Source organism: Haliaeetus albicilla, chromosome 9 (assembly GCF_947461875.1).
Source record: "Haliaeetus albicilla chromosome 9, bHalAlb1.1, whole genome shotgun sequence".
NCBI lineage: Eukaryota > Metazoa > Chordata > Aves > Accipitriformes > Accipitridae > Haliaeetus > Haliaeetus albicilla.
The window spans coordinates 16410749-16429817 of NC_091491.1; the positions used below are offsets into that span (position 1 = coordinate 16410749).

General features: G+C 40.0%; 1 protein-coding gene across 8 annotated transcripts in view; it reads right to left on the reverse strand.

Moving 5' to 3' along the window:
* Positions 1-2551: 2551 nt before the first annotated feature.
* The window catches only part of STAG1 (STAG1 cohesin complex component), a 202188-nt gene continuing 185670 nt past the window's right edge, over positions 2552-19069 (reverse strand). For all 8 annotated transcript variants that reach the window (XM_069791855.1, XM_069791854.1, XM_069791852.1 and 5 more), the window contains 6 exons: positions 14718-14923; positions 10773-10944; positions 7710-7820; positions 6754-6868; positions 4933-5013; positions 2552-4839 (listed from right to left, as the gene is read on the reverse strand). In XM_069791855.1, coding sequence (XP_069647956.1) covers positions 4816-4839; positions 4933-5013; positions 6754-6868; positions 7710-7820; positions 10773-10944; positions 14718-14923 — 709 coding nt within the window. In that variant the 3' untranslated portion in view covers positions 2552-4815. The remainder of the gene's footprint in view (positions 4840-4932; positions 5014-6753; positions 6869-7709; positions 7821-10772; positions 10945-14717; positions 14924-19069) is intronic.

The following is a 19069-nucleotide window of genomic DNA, read 5'->3' on the forward strand; positions in this document are numbered from 1 at the left end:
CAATGCCTGCTGCAGGTGAGCTGTTACCAAGGTCAAACACTCCCTTGGCTCCTTCATTCCCTAGGCCCTGGGGATGGCTCAGACAGGCAGAGCTGCAGCTACCTCACACTGCTGAGAAGTCAGACTCCTGTGGGGCTCAAGTCTAGCCCTGGGTCCACCTTTGGAGTCAGACTCTGCTTCCTGCACCACAGACTCACAGGGAGAAAAATCCTGAGCTTGGATTTCAGTGCACTGGACTCCAGGCTTTGCTGATCTCAGACTAACCTGTTCTGTTCTTCTGCTAGACTGGCCCAAGTTGAAACTTTTATGTGCTGACTGCAGCAATGCTGGGTCTCAGGTTGGTATCAGTGACCTCCAGGCTGTAGGCACAGGTGGGAGAGAGAAGATGGAGGCAGCCTCCCCTTGAAGGGCAAGAGACAATGCACCCAAATGGGAAAAAAGGGCATTCTGGTGGGACATAAAAATTATTCTCTCTGAGCGTGGGGGGCTTTTCTCCCTCAGCAGAGGGTTGAAATAGAGAGCTCCAGAGGCCCCTTCCAGCCTAATTTTTTCTGTGATTATTTGCCAGACTTGCAAGGAACCACTGCAGTAGGTGTTAACTGCTGATCAGCCCTGGGCCCTGTGCTCACACTGCTCATTAGAAGCTGCATTTTAACTACAGCCCCAGAAGGTAGCAAATACCAGCTACTGTCATGTTTAGCACTACTGCAAACAGCTGCCAAGCACGTGAAGTCCTGTAACGACCTGTCTGTTCTAAGTAACCTCAGTAATTAATGGCACTGTAAAATGAGACAGAGAACTACCCTACCTGCATGCTGCAGCTGCTTCTGTTCACTCCTGGAGCACGTGCCTGAAGTGGAAGAAAGATAAGATGGCAACTTCCACGTAGCATCCCTTCCCAGGTCAGGGCAGCCGGTGCCCTAGTGAGTACAGCCATGGAGCTTGGAGCCTGTACCTGGGGTGGGGGTGGGGGGTGGGGGGGAAAGGCCACAACTAAAAATCAGCTGAAAACACAGTACACAAGGAACATTTCAAGTACAAGTCCCAGCTCCACAGGTTTTTGTAATAAAAAAACAGCTAGAGGCAGTGCATTCAGGTTACAGATGCACCATCTACCCTGGGTGCACACACATTTACGCTACCTGCATGAATGTACCTGGTTGTATCTCAGCAGAAACACTCTCTCCAAGCAGGTGCCCTTACCTGCTGCTGTAGGGAACAGAGCTGGCTGCAACAAGGGAAGGTAAACTGAAATGTTACTATGTTGGGTGTCATTGCTGTGAAGTAAGTTCTTAGTGAACTGCGAGAAAAGGTGTAGTCAAGTGTTTGTAAGGACCAAGAGGATTTTTCAAAGGTAATTAGTAGCTGAGAGAGTGGCTGGTGGCTGTCCCAAGTTCAGAGGCAAAAGCTGCGTTAAGTGAAGCAATATGCACAGTTTCTTCAGCCTGCCCAGAGTCAGGAGGAGACACTAAATGAGAAACCAATTGTCACTGTCACAAAGAAAAAAGTACCTTTCTTGTTTCCTAACCTCATTAGTTCTATAGACTTCCTCCTCTCTTCTATGCATTGCCAGCACAAGAATTTGGCTTTTACATCATCTCGATTTCCAAGCAGTCAGTTGCTCTACCAGCACAGTGCTTTGGAGACACACTGGAAAGCTGATCTGACCATGCTACTCAAGATTCTCTTGAATTCCAGTCACCTGCAGAAACAATAGATATAAAATAAAATCCTTTCAACGTAGAGCAGCCCTTGCACTTAGAAGCATGACAAGTTAGTTAGTTAGTTACTGTGTTCCACAGTGCATCAGGAGTTGAGCATAACTTACAGGCAGCTGGAGATTCAGCGTTCGGTCTGTGTCTCGGGAGCAGTCCTAGAGTGCAGTTCAGACCTTGAATCCTATCCCTGCTCCTCACATGCTGCATCTTGTTACTTTTTCTGACTCAGATGATTTTTCTTTAGGAAGTGGGCCAGATGATAAATAAGTCAGTTTTCTTTAGTGCTACAGAGATGAAATCATTCATGGGTTGGACAAAAATAGCACCTTTCTTTCTGAGACATGGGAATAACAAAAGGACATTTTGTTTCAGGAATCTGTAAAACTTCATTTAGCCCAGCTGGTTGTTAGACCTTCCAAGCCTTTACCACTTCCATTTCTTCCCATGTGGTCCAGTTCACTTCAGATGTACAGGGCAGGAGAGTGAAATTTTTCTCAAAATTTGTGACAGTTCAAACAATTTTAACAATGCAACTCTCCCAACTTGTGTGATGACTTATCAGATTTACAGCAACCTCACAATGAAACCTCCCAGATCAACCAAAAAGATACCACAGTGGAGGGAAAAAAACCAACAAAAGCCAAGACAGGGTTTTCCTTTGCTCTGAGGCTGAATGGGTAAGGTAGCTGTAATGGAATCTGGTTGTGAAGCCTGGACTACATGAGAACTACCTTTCAGTATTTCCTTTGGCTACTAATAAATGGGATGACAAGATGTGATGGTCTAAACCAGCATTTAAAGGAAAGTTATAGTGAAGAGGGTGCTCATCATACTCATGATTTTGAATAGTTTATTAAATGAAAGGTGAAGCATCAGTTTTAAATTGTACAAAAGGAAAAAAAAAACCTCATATTGTAAATGTACAATTTACAGAATTACTAGCAAAACCAATCAAGGAGACACTCATAATACAAAAACCTATTGACTGCAAACTGAACTGGAAACCCATTGCAGGTACCGTGATAATAAATGTTTGTTATACAGTATTCTACAATGTTAAATTAGGAATCAGTTTTCCACACAGAGGACTGTGAAGCACAAGGTTCGTCTGAGACTATGACTCAAACCAGGCAGCATTTATTATGCTACTATGCTCACAGAATAATTGTGATGACAATTTAATGCAGCCTTTCCTGCCCACCCCTGTTACTTTTGGGGTGGACAGAAGAGGAAGGGAGGTAACGTGATTTTATAAAGTTCCAGCTACTTCTCAGGTTTTATACATTACCCAACTGACATCTGAAAAATGGCTGAATTACCTAGTCAAACATTTTTGGCAACCATGTTTGAGAACTGCACATGTTGTAAGAAACAAACCTCAGCTGAGTGAAATGCTGGTTTGTTTTTAAAATCAGATTCTTTTCCCTCCCAGCAAGTAAGCACTGGGTGTTAATGTTGGTTTGTTTTTCAATAAGCTCATAACAGAAAAAAGCTCCGTGATTATTTTGCAGTTGCTAAAAAAAAAGCACCTCTAAAATGGCTGTGCTCCAAGTGGGTCAATCTGCTTTGTATCTCATCTCGAATGCTAATATTAGAATGCAGAAAGGAAGATTAACATTTTGGGGCTGATTCTTAAGAGATAGTAGAGTCAGTGCAAGTTGTGGATGGCCAGCACCTCCAATATTAGGCCAGTCTTAACTAAGTAGCAGCTACTAGGCAGAGTCATAAAATCGAAGCGTAATGAAATTCCAAATTATTGAAGACATTGAAAAATCTCTTATTACAATGAATTAGCTGAGAATGCTTTGGGGGTTTGGGTTTTTTTTGACTTTTTTAACTTTTTTGAAAAATCGTATTTTTTTTTCCCAAAGAATTACTCTTAATATGCACAGTTAACACTGAAAATGTAGCTGTATTCCATTGTAAGCTTAAGAACTTCACCATCTAAGCACAAATTTCTATGCAGCACATACAGTACTTCTAACTGGCAAAATTAATTTACAAAAATAGCGCTAAAGGGTATTTACGGCATGGAAAGTAGACTTTTTTTTATGGTACAGTTAAAATTGCTTTTAGTATGCTAAAGTGATTCCTTTCCCCCACCCTTGAATTATTTTTTTTTAATAGGAAAGTTGCTGTTTATGTACCTTGGGTTGGCAGGGCTTGAAGTAGGTAGTAAAAACAGCAAAGTGATTACTTGAGAACCATTTGTGTGTTTTACTGAGAATACTTTATTTGCTGGTATAAGTTGCTAAAAATGCACAGAGCAAGTACCAATAGAAAATTTACTGTTTTTGTGTCCCCATGTGCTATATAAAATGAATGTTACACAGCATCTGTTGGAAAAGTGGCTTCATGGACATCTCTTACTTTATGTCCCATTATAAATAAAAATAAATCTTCTCAAGAGTATAAAATCTGGGTTTATCATATCAGAATCTGAAATTTTTTGGCAGAGATGCACATCATTAGAATTCTAACCTCTTCTATAAGAGTGTTCTTCTCAATGCCTATGAGAGGATATAAGCGTACCATAATGTTAATCAAATCCAGTGTGTTCAAAAACACTTTTCTGTAGCCAGAATGACCTGCTTATAGCATCATTGCTAGTCAATGGCTGATAGGCATAGGTTTAATAAAAATGGCTAGCTTTTAAAACATAAAAAGGCAAATGTTAAAACTGTTTTAAATTGTACAGCAGAAAAATAAAGTTAAAAAGTTCTGTTTTCACTCAATGTTGTTTTCAGAAAACATATGTAGAACAGTGTTTATTCCGACAGCTGTCTTAACAATTTAAAACTTCTTCCTCATCCAGGAAAAAAAAAAAAAAAATCTGTATTAGGACAGTCAAGAACAGGGATACAAATGATTTTTTAGGTCAGCCCTTCTGAGGTGACTGGATTGGCCAACATTCCTTTGTGTCATTAAGAAGTTCCTCTTCTTTCTGTCACTACAAAAAGGGATTGACCTCAATCATTTGGTTAAAAATCAAACCGTATCACATCAAAAATGTGGTTTTCATACAAGCTATCACAGTATATAGGCCTCTAGCTCTAAACAATAGAGTTCCAAATTTGTAAAATGTCTTCACCAGACTTCAGAACATAGGCATTCCAAATCCCTAGAAAAATGATTTAAAAGATTAATTAATTGGGTGTAATGATAATCAAAAAGAACCTCAGATAAACAGGAAACAATACTAGTAAAGCCTTACTGAATCATCCTCAATGATAGCTGCGGAGTCAAAGAAGTCTGGCCTCAGTTCAGCCCGTTCTCGACGGTTTCTTGAAGGTGGCTAAAAAGAGGAGTCAGCCATTTTAGAACATCCCATCCGTTACCTGGCTGTAAAGGATTTGTGTGGCTCTACAGCTAATGGGTACTAACATGGTTACCTGTTCCTTTACAGAGCAGCTTTGCATGGATTTTTGTGAAAGCTCCGATACAAATGGAGGTCCTGACATAGATGGGCATTTCTTAAATTCATGTTTTGTTTAAGGAATGGGCTAAAAGCTGAGGGATTCTGAAGTCATTTTAAGTCTGTGCTCATAGCTAAGGGCTTGCTTAAGGCTCTTGCTGACTTAATGATGTTCCTGTATTAGGACTGTAGGCCAGATGGCATAAAAACTGTCTTTTAACTGTCTTTATGCTCCTTAAATTTATGGTGAAACTCCAGCTCTGACATGGTCAAAAAATGTCATATTATTTCTGAGGATTAAACCTTTTGTGTTGTCCCTCCCTGGAAACATAAGAGTAAATGTGAGCTTCACTGGCTTCATCAATTCCTTCATTTCCTTGCCTTGGATTACCAGTAAAAGAGATTTTATTTACTTGATAATCACTTGAATGCTAGTAATAACCTCAGTATTCAGCAGCAGTAACTGAGTTATTGCCTAAATTTTCTTTCCGAGACATTATAGCCTAGTCCTAAAGTAACCTATGCCTTATTGTTTGGGTATGAAAGGAGAAATAGAAAAGCATAAAAACGGTGAAGTGTACAATGCAAACTGATCCTTTTTCCCGTTTTACAAGGAAAGCATTCATTTGGAATGGAGAGGCTAGGAAGGTTTTAACCTCTACAAAGCAAATCCTGCCTGTAGTCAGTACATTACCATGAAAGGACCCGAGGTTGCCATCTGATGATATGACCTGTTTGGGAGCAATTCCACTGTCAGGTATTGCCTCACGCCTGCCCACTACTGCCTGCTCTCCCGTCCACTGTCCCAGCACAACTCTGTGTATGGCTGTAAACTAACCAGACCTTGATTAAGGATCCCCTTAAGGTCCACCCACCTCCCAGAAATCAAAGCAACCAGGGAACAGAAAAAGAGAAGCAACTTGGCTGTATCAGTTTGACCATGGTGTGGCTGCAAAAAGAGCCGCGTCAGCAAAAGAGTGAGTGATGGCTGTGACGCTGGCACAGGGAAGGAAACACCATCTAGAATACCTTTAGATCATACCGTTTCCAAACTCTTCATAACGCCAACTAACAACTGGAATCAAACACTGGTACGGATCTTGGAGAGTCCATTTGTACTCCACGAGGCCAAGCAGGCAGCTTTGTGCAATTTTCGGATGGGGTGAGCTGGTCTCAGCTCTGTCCCCAACCAGCACTCCTTCTGCCCTTGGCTGACTGCACGGTGAGTCAGATCAGCTACTTCTTCAGCGCTCCTCTAAAAGGGCTGCACTGACACACCTGATTGATGATTGATATGCTGTACATCATAACCTGATTCTCACAGGCTCACAACTCCCAGGTGCACAATGGTGCTCCAGACACTTGCTACTGCCCGAGTCCAGAATATTAGAGGAATAGTGCTAAGCAACGCTCCTTGTGTTTATATTAAAAAAAAATAATCAATTGGGCCCAAGTCTGCAGCTGTAGGTTCTAGCAAGTATTTGGATCATTTCCGCTCTTTCACATTCAGACAACAGGAAATCGCGCTCAAAATTTTGGAATTTTTTGTTTGCGCTTCCAAAATTCCTTTTAAATTATTTTTCATCTGTTTTAAACTTGCTATTAATATGATTTACTGACCAGATCAATGACCATTGTGTCCTCAAATTCTTCGTTCATATCCTCTAGCTGACCTCGTGAGGACATCATTACATCTTCAAAGATAGGCTCAGCGTCATCTTCCATTAGACCTCGTCTGATTAAATAAAGAGAATGAAAAAGTCATTTCCAGGCATTTAAATTTCCCAACCATGATCTTGGTCATTAAAAAGAAAGCACAAATCCTATCCCTTAATGCCCTCACATAAAACCTTATGTTGAGAATAAAGCCAGCATGCTTTCTATAATATAAACTGGAAGAAAATCTTACGTAAAAACAAACCTAACTCTTGCAGAGGCTAAAGCAGGAAGTCCCCTGTAATATCATTATAAACAGCAACTATATTTGTCCCTAACAAGAAAAGGGCAATAATCTCACTGTGTTTGCTTGCCCTTTTACAAAAAGGAGTTACACTGTTCGCCAGGATCCCTGGTAAATCCCAGGAAATCCAGCAGTGAATCCAAGACCAGTTTCTAACACTGTAAGGACCTGATCTCACTGGAGACTCTGTCCCCCATCCTGAAAAGTCCTTATGCACTGAAAGACTTGCTTGGATCGGCACCAGAGCACGTAGCACCTTGTACAACAGAATGCTTCAGCATTCACCCATGTGTGTTCCCTCCATTAGCTGCCCAGTGGGACACCTTGGCAAAAGGTGATGTGGTTGAAAGAAGCATAAACAGGTTCACGGGAAGACTGGACAACAACTTGGAAGAGTTCATGGGGAATTACTTAACAGACAAATCGTGGAAACCCCCTGAAATGGGAACAGTTTAAGGCTGTTCCAACATTACAAAGCTGTTATTCTGCCTTCATTAACAAGCATTAAAATGTCACAGAAATTACAGGCAACAGCCCAGAAAAGGTAGCATTTAAAATGCAGCATTGTCATCTAAAATGGTTCTGATCTGGAGACAAGGATGCTCTGAACACTTACACTGCATGCCTTACGCCAGTTCTCCCTTTCATGTAGTTCATTCCTGTCCTGTCCTTTCGATTTAAATCTTCTAGCTTCTGTTGGCCCAACCAAGATATCTGCATCTGGGGACTAACAAACACAAAGCAGCATTATGACTTAACAATTTTGAGTTGGCTATTTTTAGACAGTATCTCCTCAAGTTTTGTGTCTGACCATGCTTCAGATTAAGATACTTAAATCACATCCATCATTGTACACGTCTTCTGGATTCCCTTCCACAACTTTTCTCACTGTATGTGCACAAAAAAAGCGCCATTAATTGTTGTAATAAGAACAGCTGCATCAAATGCTAACATCACTCATTCATTAGAGTGACATGCACCTGAAGTGGGAGCACTTCTAAAATTCATTTTATTAAATCCTACTTCACTGTCTTAGATCAGGCAAAATATGAGCAAGAACAAATCCAAATGAATAACTGACACACATTTTAAAACAAAAATGTCACACAACGCGAAAAATAAATTGCTTTTAAATACATACCCTGATCGACTTAAGCGTCCAGTAACTTATCCTCATGTAAGTACCTTAAAGGCTGTACTTTTTATACCACTTAAATCCAGTAGTAGACAGCAATGCATTTGCTATGATTTGTGCATTGCAGCACAAGGAAATAGCAGTAAACTGGGTGCAGCTCTTCAAGAGCAACACCAGTTTTTATTTTAGTATGCAGTCTTGTACCCTAATAAGATTGACATAATAAACTGGCATAACCCATGTGGAAACAACCTAGAACGCAATATTCTTCTGGACATGGATTAACCCCATTAGTTCAGCAACTGACTGCTCTGTATTTATTTTATGTTTTCGCTCTAAGCTGACCTGTAGGAAATATGTGTGGCAGCTAACTCCAGGCTGAAAGGAAAGGATTCTCCACTGTCTGTTCACACTGTGAACTTCTGTGTGGAATCCAACTCCTTGAAAGTAACAGAGGAGAGTGATGCTATCTGCCTCTGCTCAACAGTTCTCTGCTCGCAGCATTCACCTGAGATAGGCAAAACAGAGGTTCAAACCCAGGGTGAAAAGCCTGGTTCAACTTCCTCCCTGCCCACCACCCCTCGAAGAGTTGAAGATTCTCCCACAGCTTAAGGCAGTGCCTCCTTGTCAGGCTCAGGAGTAAAAACACGGTGACTGGAAGCTGTCCCATTTTCCATAAATAATTAAATGTTCACAGAGAGATATTTAGCTTAGTGATAGGTGAGATCAGAGAGGGTCAAAAAGAAAGTTCTGCTTCAGCAATTTTCTTTGTTTTTACTGTAGAGTAGAAAAATTTTAAGGAGAAATCAAGAGCCACATCATCTTCCTTATAAATCTGGGAAGTTATGGCAACACCCAGGGAGGCAGGAGATGGGGAGGTAAATCCCTGACCAGAACAGCAAGTAAGAGACATGAATGCAGACCTCACATGCCATGGGACCAAGGTGAAAAGATGTTCTGGGACTGACGTGAACAGGAGCTCTTCCTCGGCTGTGCTTTCTTGGTAGCCAGCTGGGATCCCCTGCCCACCTGAACTGTGTAGGTGAGGAAATCCATGCCCAGGCTTGCCTTGTGTTCGCCCATTTACATGCCTGTTTACACCTCCTTCCTTCCAGACAGCGCCAGCTGGGAACACTTAAGCCCATCTTAGGCCTTTGGGCAGGACCATGCATATCCCCATCTGCAGCATGAAGCAGCCTAGCTAGCCTGCAACCCTGTCTCTTACGGTGATGTTATATGGTTAATATGGGGAAAGAAAGTTGGCTGAACTCATTTATTGAAATGCCAAATATTATGTGCTCCAAAAATTAATAGGTATTTGTAGCCAGCTGAGCTGCAAGTATCTCTTGTAGCGGGCACTGGTTACTGGATCATATCAAGGTTTAATTGGTTGCAGTGCTGATGCCTGTGCAAGTTACACGCACAAGCAAGGGAGAAGAATAGGTTATGCTTTCAAAAGAGTACATTTCTTTAAAGTTGCTCAGATTTTTTGAGTGCCTATAGTCACAAATTGGCAAACTTAATAGCTTATATGTACAACATGGTGGTATACATATATCCTTGTCACTTCAGACTGGAGAACATTTTACCTTCCCAGGCAAAATCACCATTACTAATTATTTCTGTTTAGAGAACACTATGATTACAGAATGCAGGATGAAGCAGTAAAGTTTAGGATTGAGCAGGGTGAGTGCACATCAGGGAAGACTGGGAAGCTGGGGAACGTGGATCAAGAAAAGCATGATGGACAAAAGCTGGAAGAAAACCAAGAGGCATAATCTGGCTATTTTATGCTATACTACACTGGTAGAAACCTGATTCATCTGGCCAGCATAATATGACTTTTCTATACAGGTAAATCAGATCAGTACATTTGGCTATAAAAGTTATAAAAATAGCCTCCAAAACAGATATTGTTATTCTGTATCTTCAAATTAATAGAAATAGCACATAATAGCATTCTCTGAAGACTTTCTATTCTTAAACTACTGACAGATAATAACCAACATTTTTTCCCTCTAAATGGAGGTGATAAAATGGGAGTTGCGTGATGAAAAGTATATATAATTTAGGGCAAAATAAAATTGCCTGCAGGCAATTACCCCAGGAACAGGAATTACTAGCTCAGCAGCTGGAATTGGATTGAAGAGTTAATTTACAAGAAATCAGTTAGGATATCTGGAGAACGTACTGTACTATGACACAGGGCAGAGGGAAAGAAAAGAGAACATCTAACAGGTCTTTTAGAGGAACAGTTCAATGCAACCTGGGGGCACAAACACTAGGAAGATTTCACCATAATTGCACAGTTATGCTACTAGAGAATTTTAACATAAGGAATTTCTACCATGATTTTACTACAACATGTTTTTCCTGGGAAGTGAAAATAATCAAAGTATTGCTGAGCTATAGCCAAGACACTTCCAGTTGTTTTTGCAAATAACCACTACATATATGGAGCCACAGACTAAGACTACCTGTATAAATAATATGCAACTCCTTTGCCTGGCTCACGCTATTTGATGCTAAAATTCCAACACTTACTTGTGTAAAAAATCTTGTTCAGATCCCTGCTCCGACTCGTGCTCCTGGATCTGCTCTCCCATTTGTCTAGTGTTCTCCCTCAAGACAGTTGAGGTGAGCTGCGGTGCTTGCAGTGTCCCTGGAGTATGTATGTTTTCATTCCTGCTCAGCCATGAGCCTTCTAGACTCTCATCTAGAAAAAGAACATTAAAATTACTGACGCATTTCTGATACTATGCAGTGCAGTATTACCGCCTTCAGGATTTGTTCAGCCAACTCACTGAATGAATACCTTACATGAGTAACGGGAGCCTTCCATCTGCTGACACACTTTGATACAGTTAATTTTAGTTGCAGCACCTTCTCCAAATCTGTATTTTCAACAGTTTAGTATCTTTTAAAACAAGCGTGCTTTTAAGAGATTAACTGGGTAAATGCTTGAAACGGTAAGTCTTTCAGCTCTAATTTTATTTTGTGTTCTTTCAAGGAAGGATTACTACCGGCTATTCCCAGCAATAGCAACAATTTGAAGTAGAATACTTAACAAATAAACAAAAATCATTGGAAACAAATACCATATTGCAGCACTACCTGAATTGCTGGGTATCTTGCACACATATAACAAACATAATTCCCAATTAATGAGCTTACAATCTAAATATAAGACTATTAATCTCATAGGTATACAGCAACCAAGATATAGTTAAATACAAAGTTGAGGGTGGAGCATAAAACCCAAATCTGGTCAGCATAGATCTTTAGAAACTTCAGTCAGAACCATTTCAGTGGAGTACAGAGGGGGCATTTTAAGTAAGAGAAGTAGTCTGGCTGGTGTGAGCTCTAAATAATAACTTGGATCAGACAGCATATTCAGAGTTTAGAGCAAGAGGAGGAATGAAGGTGGGAAGGTGACTGAAGGTGTACGTGGGATGCTGTGCTCCTATTGTGAAGGGAGCAAACCAGAGAGGAAGGAAGAGGGGGGACTTGAGGAGAATGTGATAGAGCAGACAAGTGTGTAGGCAAGAGACATGTAGAAAAAAACAGAAGTTGCTGGAGTGAGTGAAAGACAGGGAAGATGACAAGAGAGGAGAAGACAAGATCACAGATATACTAACAGAAGGAAATGTGTGGTGAGAAAGCAGATGGGGATCTCAATGGATCTTGTAACTTTTCCTACACCTTTTATTACCCTTTGGGCATAAAAGTTGTCTAAAAATTTACCTATTTATTCCTGAACTTACCTTTGAACCCTTTTTATGTTAGGGATTTTTTTGTTTTAATCCCATTTATGTTTGATTTCCTTAAGGCACTGTGAAGAAACATCACAGAGCAGATTTACTTTCAGTAGCAACAAGGAATGTTCTCCAACCCAGACAGTCTGTTGAACCCAATATATGTGGGATTTAGGTGAGAAACAAACCATAGGGGACTAGTTTTGGTTCTTTGATGCTAGGATAGTTTCTGTAGCGACCTTGCCCTTGTTTTAGTTCCTTTAGAGTGGAAATTAAAGAAAAAAAAAAAGTCTTAGTAGGATTTAAAGAGAGGGCCAACGTTGTAACTGTACTGCCAGATTAAGATTAAAGGTAGGAATTCTGGAGGAGTTATAAAAAGATGTAAAGATAAAAAACCAAAAAAGATTTGTGTACATACTATGTATAGACCATCAGTTAATTTGTTTGTAAGACTGGTTCTTCATAGCTGAAGTTATACAGATGACTGAACAGTAAGTACTTATTTCTGAGGATCAAATCTCTGATTATTTCATGAGCTCATTATTGGTACATATAAAATAAGACCTTGCTTGTGCAGAAATCTATGTCTTCCCATGAAAAGTACAGACAACCTGGCTCCAGGTTTTCTTGGCTTGCTTTCTTCCAAGATTCGAAAGGAAGTGTACTTAGGGCATAACACCATCAGTAATACACATCAAGAAGCATCCAAAAATTAAGTACGTGGCATCCTTCCAACTGCTTATGTTATTGTGAGGGTTTTTTTAACATATGGTATCAAATGTCCTTTATTAATACATATCTAAAATAAGACTTTTGGTGCTTGCATTGCATATCCTTTGATGTAAGGAAAGGCCATAGAGCTTGTGTTGCTGCTGTCATTAGAGAGCACTTGCTGGTTACTTTTCAGTTCTATCATCTTACCAGGCAGTCAAATTCTACAGTGAAGGCATCTATGAAGGAAAAGACAGTTATACTGTTATGGGCTAAAACATCCGTCCTGGACCTATATATACTGAGGCTGTACAGCAAAGCATTCATGAGTAATGAAGGTCTGTGTAGTGATCTAGGAATTTAAGGAAGGAAGAAAGGAGAAGGGAATCACTTCGAAACGCGTTGTCCTTGAATCTTATACTGTGACCCAGAGCTGTATTTGTAGTATTGAAAGGACATGCCCATACCCTACCCACAAGAGCACCCCAGGAGAGGCAGTGTTCATCAGTCGTTTTCTGGCCACAGATTACTAACGGGGGAATTTGGGGTTACAGGAGTGAACAGTGACAGCCCACTCTGCCTAAGGCAAGATAAATCCTGGGTGTCTTCTGATGACATGGTGTTGGTAGAACGTAAACAGACCCTCATACCCTCTGTAGATGTCAGAATCCTGTCAGACCCATAGTAAGTCTTGGCATAGTGTATATTTCAGCTAGATGATCTCCCAGTGGAAACTGCTGTACAGTCAGATCTTTCAGGAACTGAACCACCACCATGGATTTGGCCTACATCATTTTAAGTGAGTTATGTTCGTGGAAAATTCAGGACCACCACTGTTGCAAAGAAAGGGGGTATTAAAATCAAAAGTGTTGCAAATCCATTCTTCCTTCTATTCATCGTTGAAAGAGGAGGACACAAAAGAGCATGAGGTAAACAATTCCTAAAAACTACGTCATAAGACTGGGAAGCAAAGACATTACTACACTTCCCAGGAAAAAAAAAAAAAGGATATTGGTAGAATACAATAAAATAGAATGAAAATAGTAGCAAGAGAAAAGAAAAAAACCTCAGCAGTTGAGTTCTGTGAAAATCATGGCATCCAGAAGGAAGCAAAACAGTGTCTGAAGAAAGGAAGCAGTATTTTGTCTACCTAAACTTTAGGCTGGCTATAAGAAACTGAAGGACTTGGTGCGCATGTATTGCTCAAAGTAAGCTGTAGTAGAGAATGGACCTGATTGTAGATGTGCATATGGACAAACTTTTGAATAAAATTTTGGGAAACTGCTGTATATTCAGGCAAATTGGCATTAGATTCCTCACTGAGGAGTTACTATTGTAGTTACTGACCTTGGAAGAATCCCTGAAGTTTAAAGATCCCACTTACACCTACTCTGTAGTGAAACAGTAAATTTATATTCACAAAAGTGCACACTGCATCATACAGATTAACCAGGATCAGATGCAATCTTGTAAGAAATTTGCTATCATAGCCAAATTCCTGATGAACATGCCTGATGTCACAGAAAGAGTAAATACAAACACTGGATATCAATACCATTTTAAACAAAAAAGGTGTCTTTTTAGTGTTCTCCAGTGGTCCTGCAAAAACACAGATCTGTATCAGAATTTCTGCCTTGGGTTTGCTCTAACGCCGTGTTAACTAACAATGGCTCCAGACTGAAGCATAGGCAGAAAACCAGAAGTCCGTGACCAAGAAAGGTGTAGAGCAGACAACTCCACAAACACCTCCTGCTTCCACCTTCAATAACAGCTTTTAATAGTTCTGAATCTGCAAATCTCCGTGAAGACAAACAAGAACAGGGACTCGTGATAGTATTTCTCATAAAGACATGTTCAAGCTTGATAGGAATTTGCAGAACAGATGTCTTGTTTTTACTACATACAGAATGTATCGTATATTTCAGCATTAATTGATAAACCATAAGGGCTCCTAGGAAGGAAAGCTGTGACATATGTACAAAATAAGAAATACCTCTACCAGGCAACCTTAAACCATACAAACCTTCAACTCTCTTTTTGTGGAGTGGTGGTCGTCCTTTCTTATTCCTCACTGAAGAGGCTTTGCTGCTGCTGCTTCCACTGTTAACAGACATTCTGTCGTCTTCACCACCCGTAACTAGTGAGTTTCTATAGGAAATGAGTGGAAGCCATACATCTTCTCTTCTTTCCATCATCTGTTCTGTCAGAAACTTCTCTAAGTAGGAGTGACTGAAAATAAAAGAAAATGAGTACAGAGGCACAGCACATTGTTTCCTCTTTAATTAATCTGCAACCCCTCTTCATATGTTGAGAGCTTAACAGAAATCCCACATGGTGTTTCCTTATTTTAATTTAATAACATACACTGGTAGGGCATTGTGTCTATTTTTGACTGAGTAAGAATACACGTCATTCCCTCAAAACAAAGTAACATAGTTAATCATGCACAGGTTACTCACAGATAAACAACACAAAAAGTTCTCTCCCCAACATCTTCCTCCCACATTTGTCTGCGATCATTCACAGCACGCTCTACTTGAATTCCTTTTCTATTTTGCACAGTAAGGAAGCCACCTCTGTATATGGCTACTGTGTCAACAGATTGAATTAGAACCAGTTGTAAGGATGTAGGATATCCTTTTGTATCTCGGAACAAGAAAAATGGTTTCTTCAAATGCAAGCAGTTATTTTTCAATAGAAAATTTGAAGATCTGTTCCACCACCATGGAGAAGTCCAATGCACACTTGTTAACTTAAGGGAGGAACCAAACAACCTCCCTCCTGTATATGGTCTGGAGGGCATTTGAGTTGTTTTCTTTTTCCATTGATTATTTAATTATGGTATTAGAAGCAGTCCTTAAAATGAATATGCAAATCCACATAAAAGTGATTTGAATGAGTTTCAAGCTGCAGAGCGAAGAATTCAGAAGTTAGGTAATAGAATTCGGGATACTTCAACATTACTTCCTGCATCCTTCCATCATGATTTCCTTTAAAACCATATTGCCAGGTTGTCATCAGTGGGAGTGAAACCCACAAACTCTGCATGGAAATGCGGACTTTTCATCTGTTAGCTCATGGCACGCTCAAACTTGTTACACAGTCTAGCTTTCAGAATAGGACAAGGAACCACACTGTATATGCCTGGGTAACAATCATACCCAATTTTTAATGGGATTTTGGGTTGATTCAGTGAATGGGATGACTTTGCTCAAGAAACAGCAGGTTTTCTGTCTACTGTTTTCTTCAATATTGTGAATGCTTCTTCCTTCCCCTTTTCATGTGTATATTGAGTAACACCCAAACCTTGCACTGAATGGGAAATTCTTGGTTTAGTCTCTCTCTGTTTTACAGTACCAAACAGTGCAACAATTGAGTGCTTCATGACTTTAGAGAATCTATCTGCAGAATAGTCTTGAAAAGTAAGAAGTTTTTCTGCATCCAATTTATATTTATAGAACTAGAGTGCCCAGGTTATGCCCAAACTGTGATCCACTTGGGGGTTCTTTATTGATTAGATGCCAAACTTGAGACAACTTTTGCTCAGCATTTTAGAGGAGGTTCATACTGGCAGTTCTTACCAGCTTCAACAAGGACAGAAACTCTGAATTTCTAGAAGTAAGAACACCACACTGAGGCTCCATCTCATCTGACTTCAGACACCCAATAGTCAGTTGCTAGTCTAAGCTAAGTCTCTATTTGAGGGAAATAAATAGAAAGAAATGCCTCCACAGGGCCATTCACCTCTATACTGTCTTAGCTGAATTCCTCAGGATTTCCGTACCTGCATCTGCCTTGTGTGTCTGTACCTGCATTAGTATAGATCTTTTTTTGTGAAGTGTAAGAGCCTGGCACCTTAAATGTGTAGTTTTATATTAAATCCATAGATGTGAATAAATCCATTAATGGCTATCACTAATTCTGGAGGTTACTTATAGAATGAGAAGCCGAATAAATAAATAGGATAGGAAAACTAAATGAAACCAATGTTGCCGCTCCATTCCCAAACTGGAAACATCTCCCTTTTCTCCCCTCAAATAAAAAGGCCAGCAGTAAACCAGAAAGGAAGTAGGAGCCCTGCAAAAGAGCAGTGTTTGCTTAACTGTGACAAGAATGGTATTTTGTCCCAAGGGCAGATGGCATGCAGACATATGGGATAGATAACTAATTTTTTTGAGGTAGGAGAGCCAAGCTGGAGGACTTCTGGGAAACAGGCATATGCTCATGAGACTTTCCAGGTTATTCTAGAGCACTTTTGCCTCCAGAGTAACAGCCCATTGCTGAGTTTAGGGACAGCCACTTGGCAGGAGGAGATCAAGCCAGGGAGAGAGGTAAATGATCCTGCACACAGGGCTTCTCCACCAGATGGTGGTCACGGACCTTCCTGTTCATAGGCAACACCTTTGGAAGGAGGGGAAGAGGTCCCTGTGGATTGGAGGAGTGATGCTACAGAGAAGGGCAAATCAACTATCCAGAGTATAGCTGAGTATGGAATGTCAGTGAAGCACTATGGGCAACGCAGACATTGCCTGATGGCTGCAAACATGACGGATCCCTCAAGGGAAGGAATGTAGATATCTCCAAAAGAAATCTTTACATCTAAGCAAGTTATCTTGACTCTTTTCATAGTCACTACAGCCAATGGAATCTAGGCCATGTCTGAACTCATCTTAAAGTAGTAATTTAGCATAGATCAGATAAATCGTGCCCTAAAGGACCATTTCTTTTGACTGATCTTCAAATTCAGCTAAAGTAAATAGCTCACAGATGACTACAATAAAGACAGATAAAATCAGAAGAAATGGATTCCACCACAGCAATCTTTACAGTCCTGCAAAAGAAGCCAGTGGTTGTGTATGTGGGCACCAATGAGTGGGAGAACCTTCGAGAAAAAATTTTAAATGGCAACATAGAAGGTGAAGGAACAAGATCTCCTCCTGAAGTACTGAATTTCACGCAAAGGATCAGGTCAAATTAAGCTGTCACATAAACTGTACAGAATGATGTAACTTTAAATGTTAAACACTGGAGAAACTTGTGGAAGGGATGATGACTGTACAGGAAGGATAAACTTCACTAAATTAAATAGAATCAGATTAATGGCACTTTAACAGATGCAGGAGAATCTATGGTTCAGCTAGGAAGATAGTCATAAAATCCTATTATCCTTAAGTCCTGTCCTGAAGAATGGGACAGAGGTTGACCAGATTCATGGATATAACAATGAAGAGCAGTTTCAAAAACTGAGTGCCAAGCTAGTGCAACTGGATCATCCAATTCTCAAGCTCATTTAACTATTTCTTCTACTGTGTTTGCTGAATTGACAAATTATTGATACAATAAAAAAAATTAAATTGGTTCAAGCGTGTGTATGTTAAAAATTATACAAAGCAAACCAAGATGCATTTCTTGTAACACAGATAAAACTGTAATATTCATAATTGTTAACCTTAATAGAAAAGTCCTTTAAAACAAATGTCTTCACAGAAAAACTACAGAAAAGTTTGACAGAGTCAGTTGAGGTAGTTATAGTAGATACATATGACTTACACTCATTGTGGTCAGAAAATTGACTGGAAAGACATCTATAGCCATAAATCAGAAGATCTGACAATTGCATTCCTTAAAGGGTCATAAAGTTATTCAAAGAATTCAGTTCTACACTGGGCACATAGCGTTTGGCTGACTTTTGACTGGAGTCCTCTTCCTTTTTCCCTTACTATTTCTGTGCTGTGGCCAAATCCTGCATATTTGCTACATAATGTGTTAGAAACATAGAGCATTATCTCCACAGTGATGCTGACAACATGTCTTTACTATGAACTTGCCCTTAATAACACAGTTTTCTCTCTGCCAATTCTGTGGATATCCGCAGCCCCTCTTGACAGTCTGTTCAAGTGTTGCTCACAAAACAGTACTTCTTGCTCTTTATTCAGATCTTATCAACAATACCTCTGATTTATTTCATTTCCAGTATTTCATCTGCAGTAATTACCCACCATATCAAATTCAGGCTGCTTGTTTTAGCCTGCCAGGTCTCTACCACCCTGCTCTGTCCTAACCAACAATCGTGTCCTCTCTCAGCCTCTTTCTCTATCCTATTGTGCCAGTAACAGAAGCCTTGACAAACCTTTATTTCCCAGTTTAACTCAACATATTAAAATAGAAAACAAGTATGTGTTTACATTTTATGTAAATATCTAACAGAAGCAGATGTTACTGCAGTGTTTACAGGCCTGTAAATTTCCTGCACTGCTAACATTTCATTTCTTTTTTCTTCTAGCCTGAAAAAAAGATTGTATTTTATTTTCAGTCCCCCATGGGAAATTTTAAGGAACATTGTTCTGTGAGGTTTCAAACTCACCTCATCAGTGG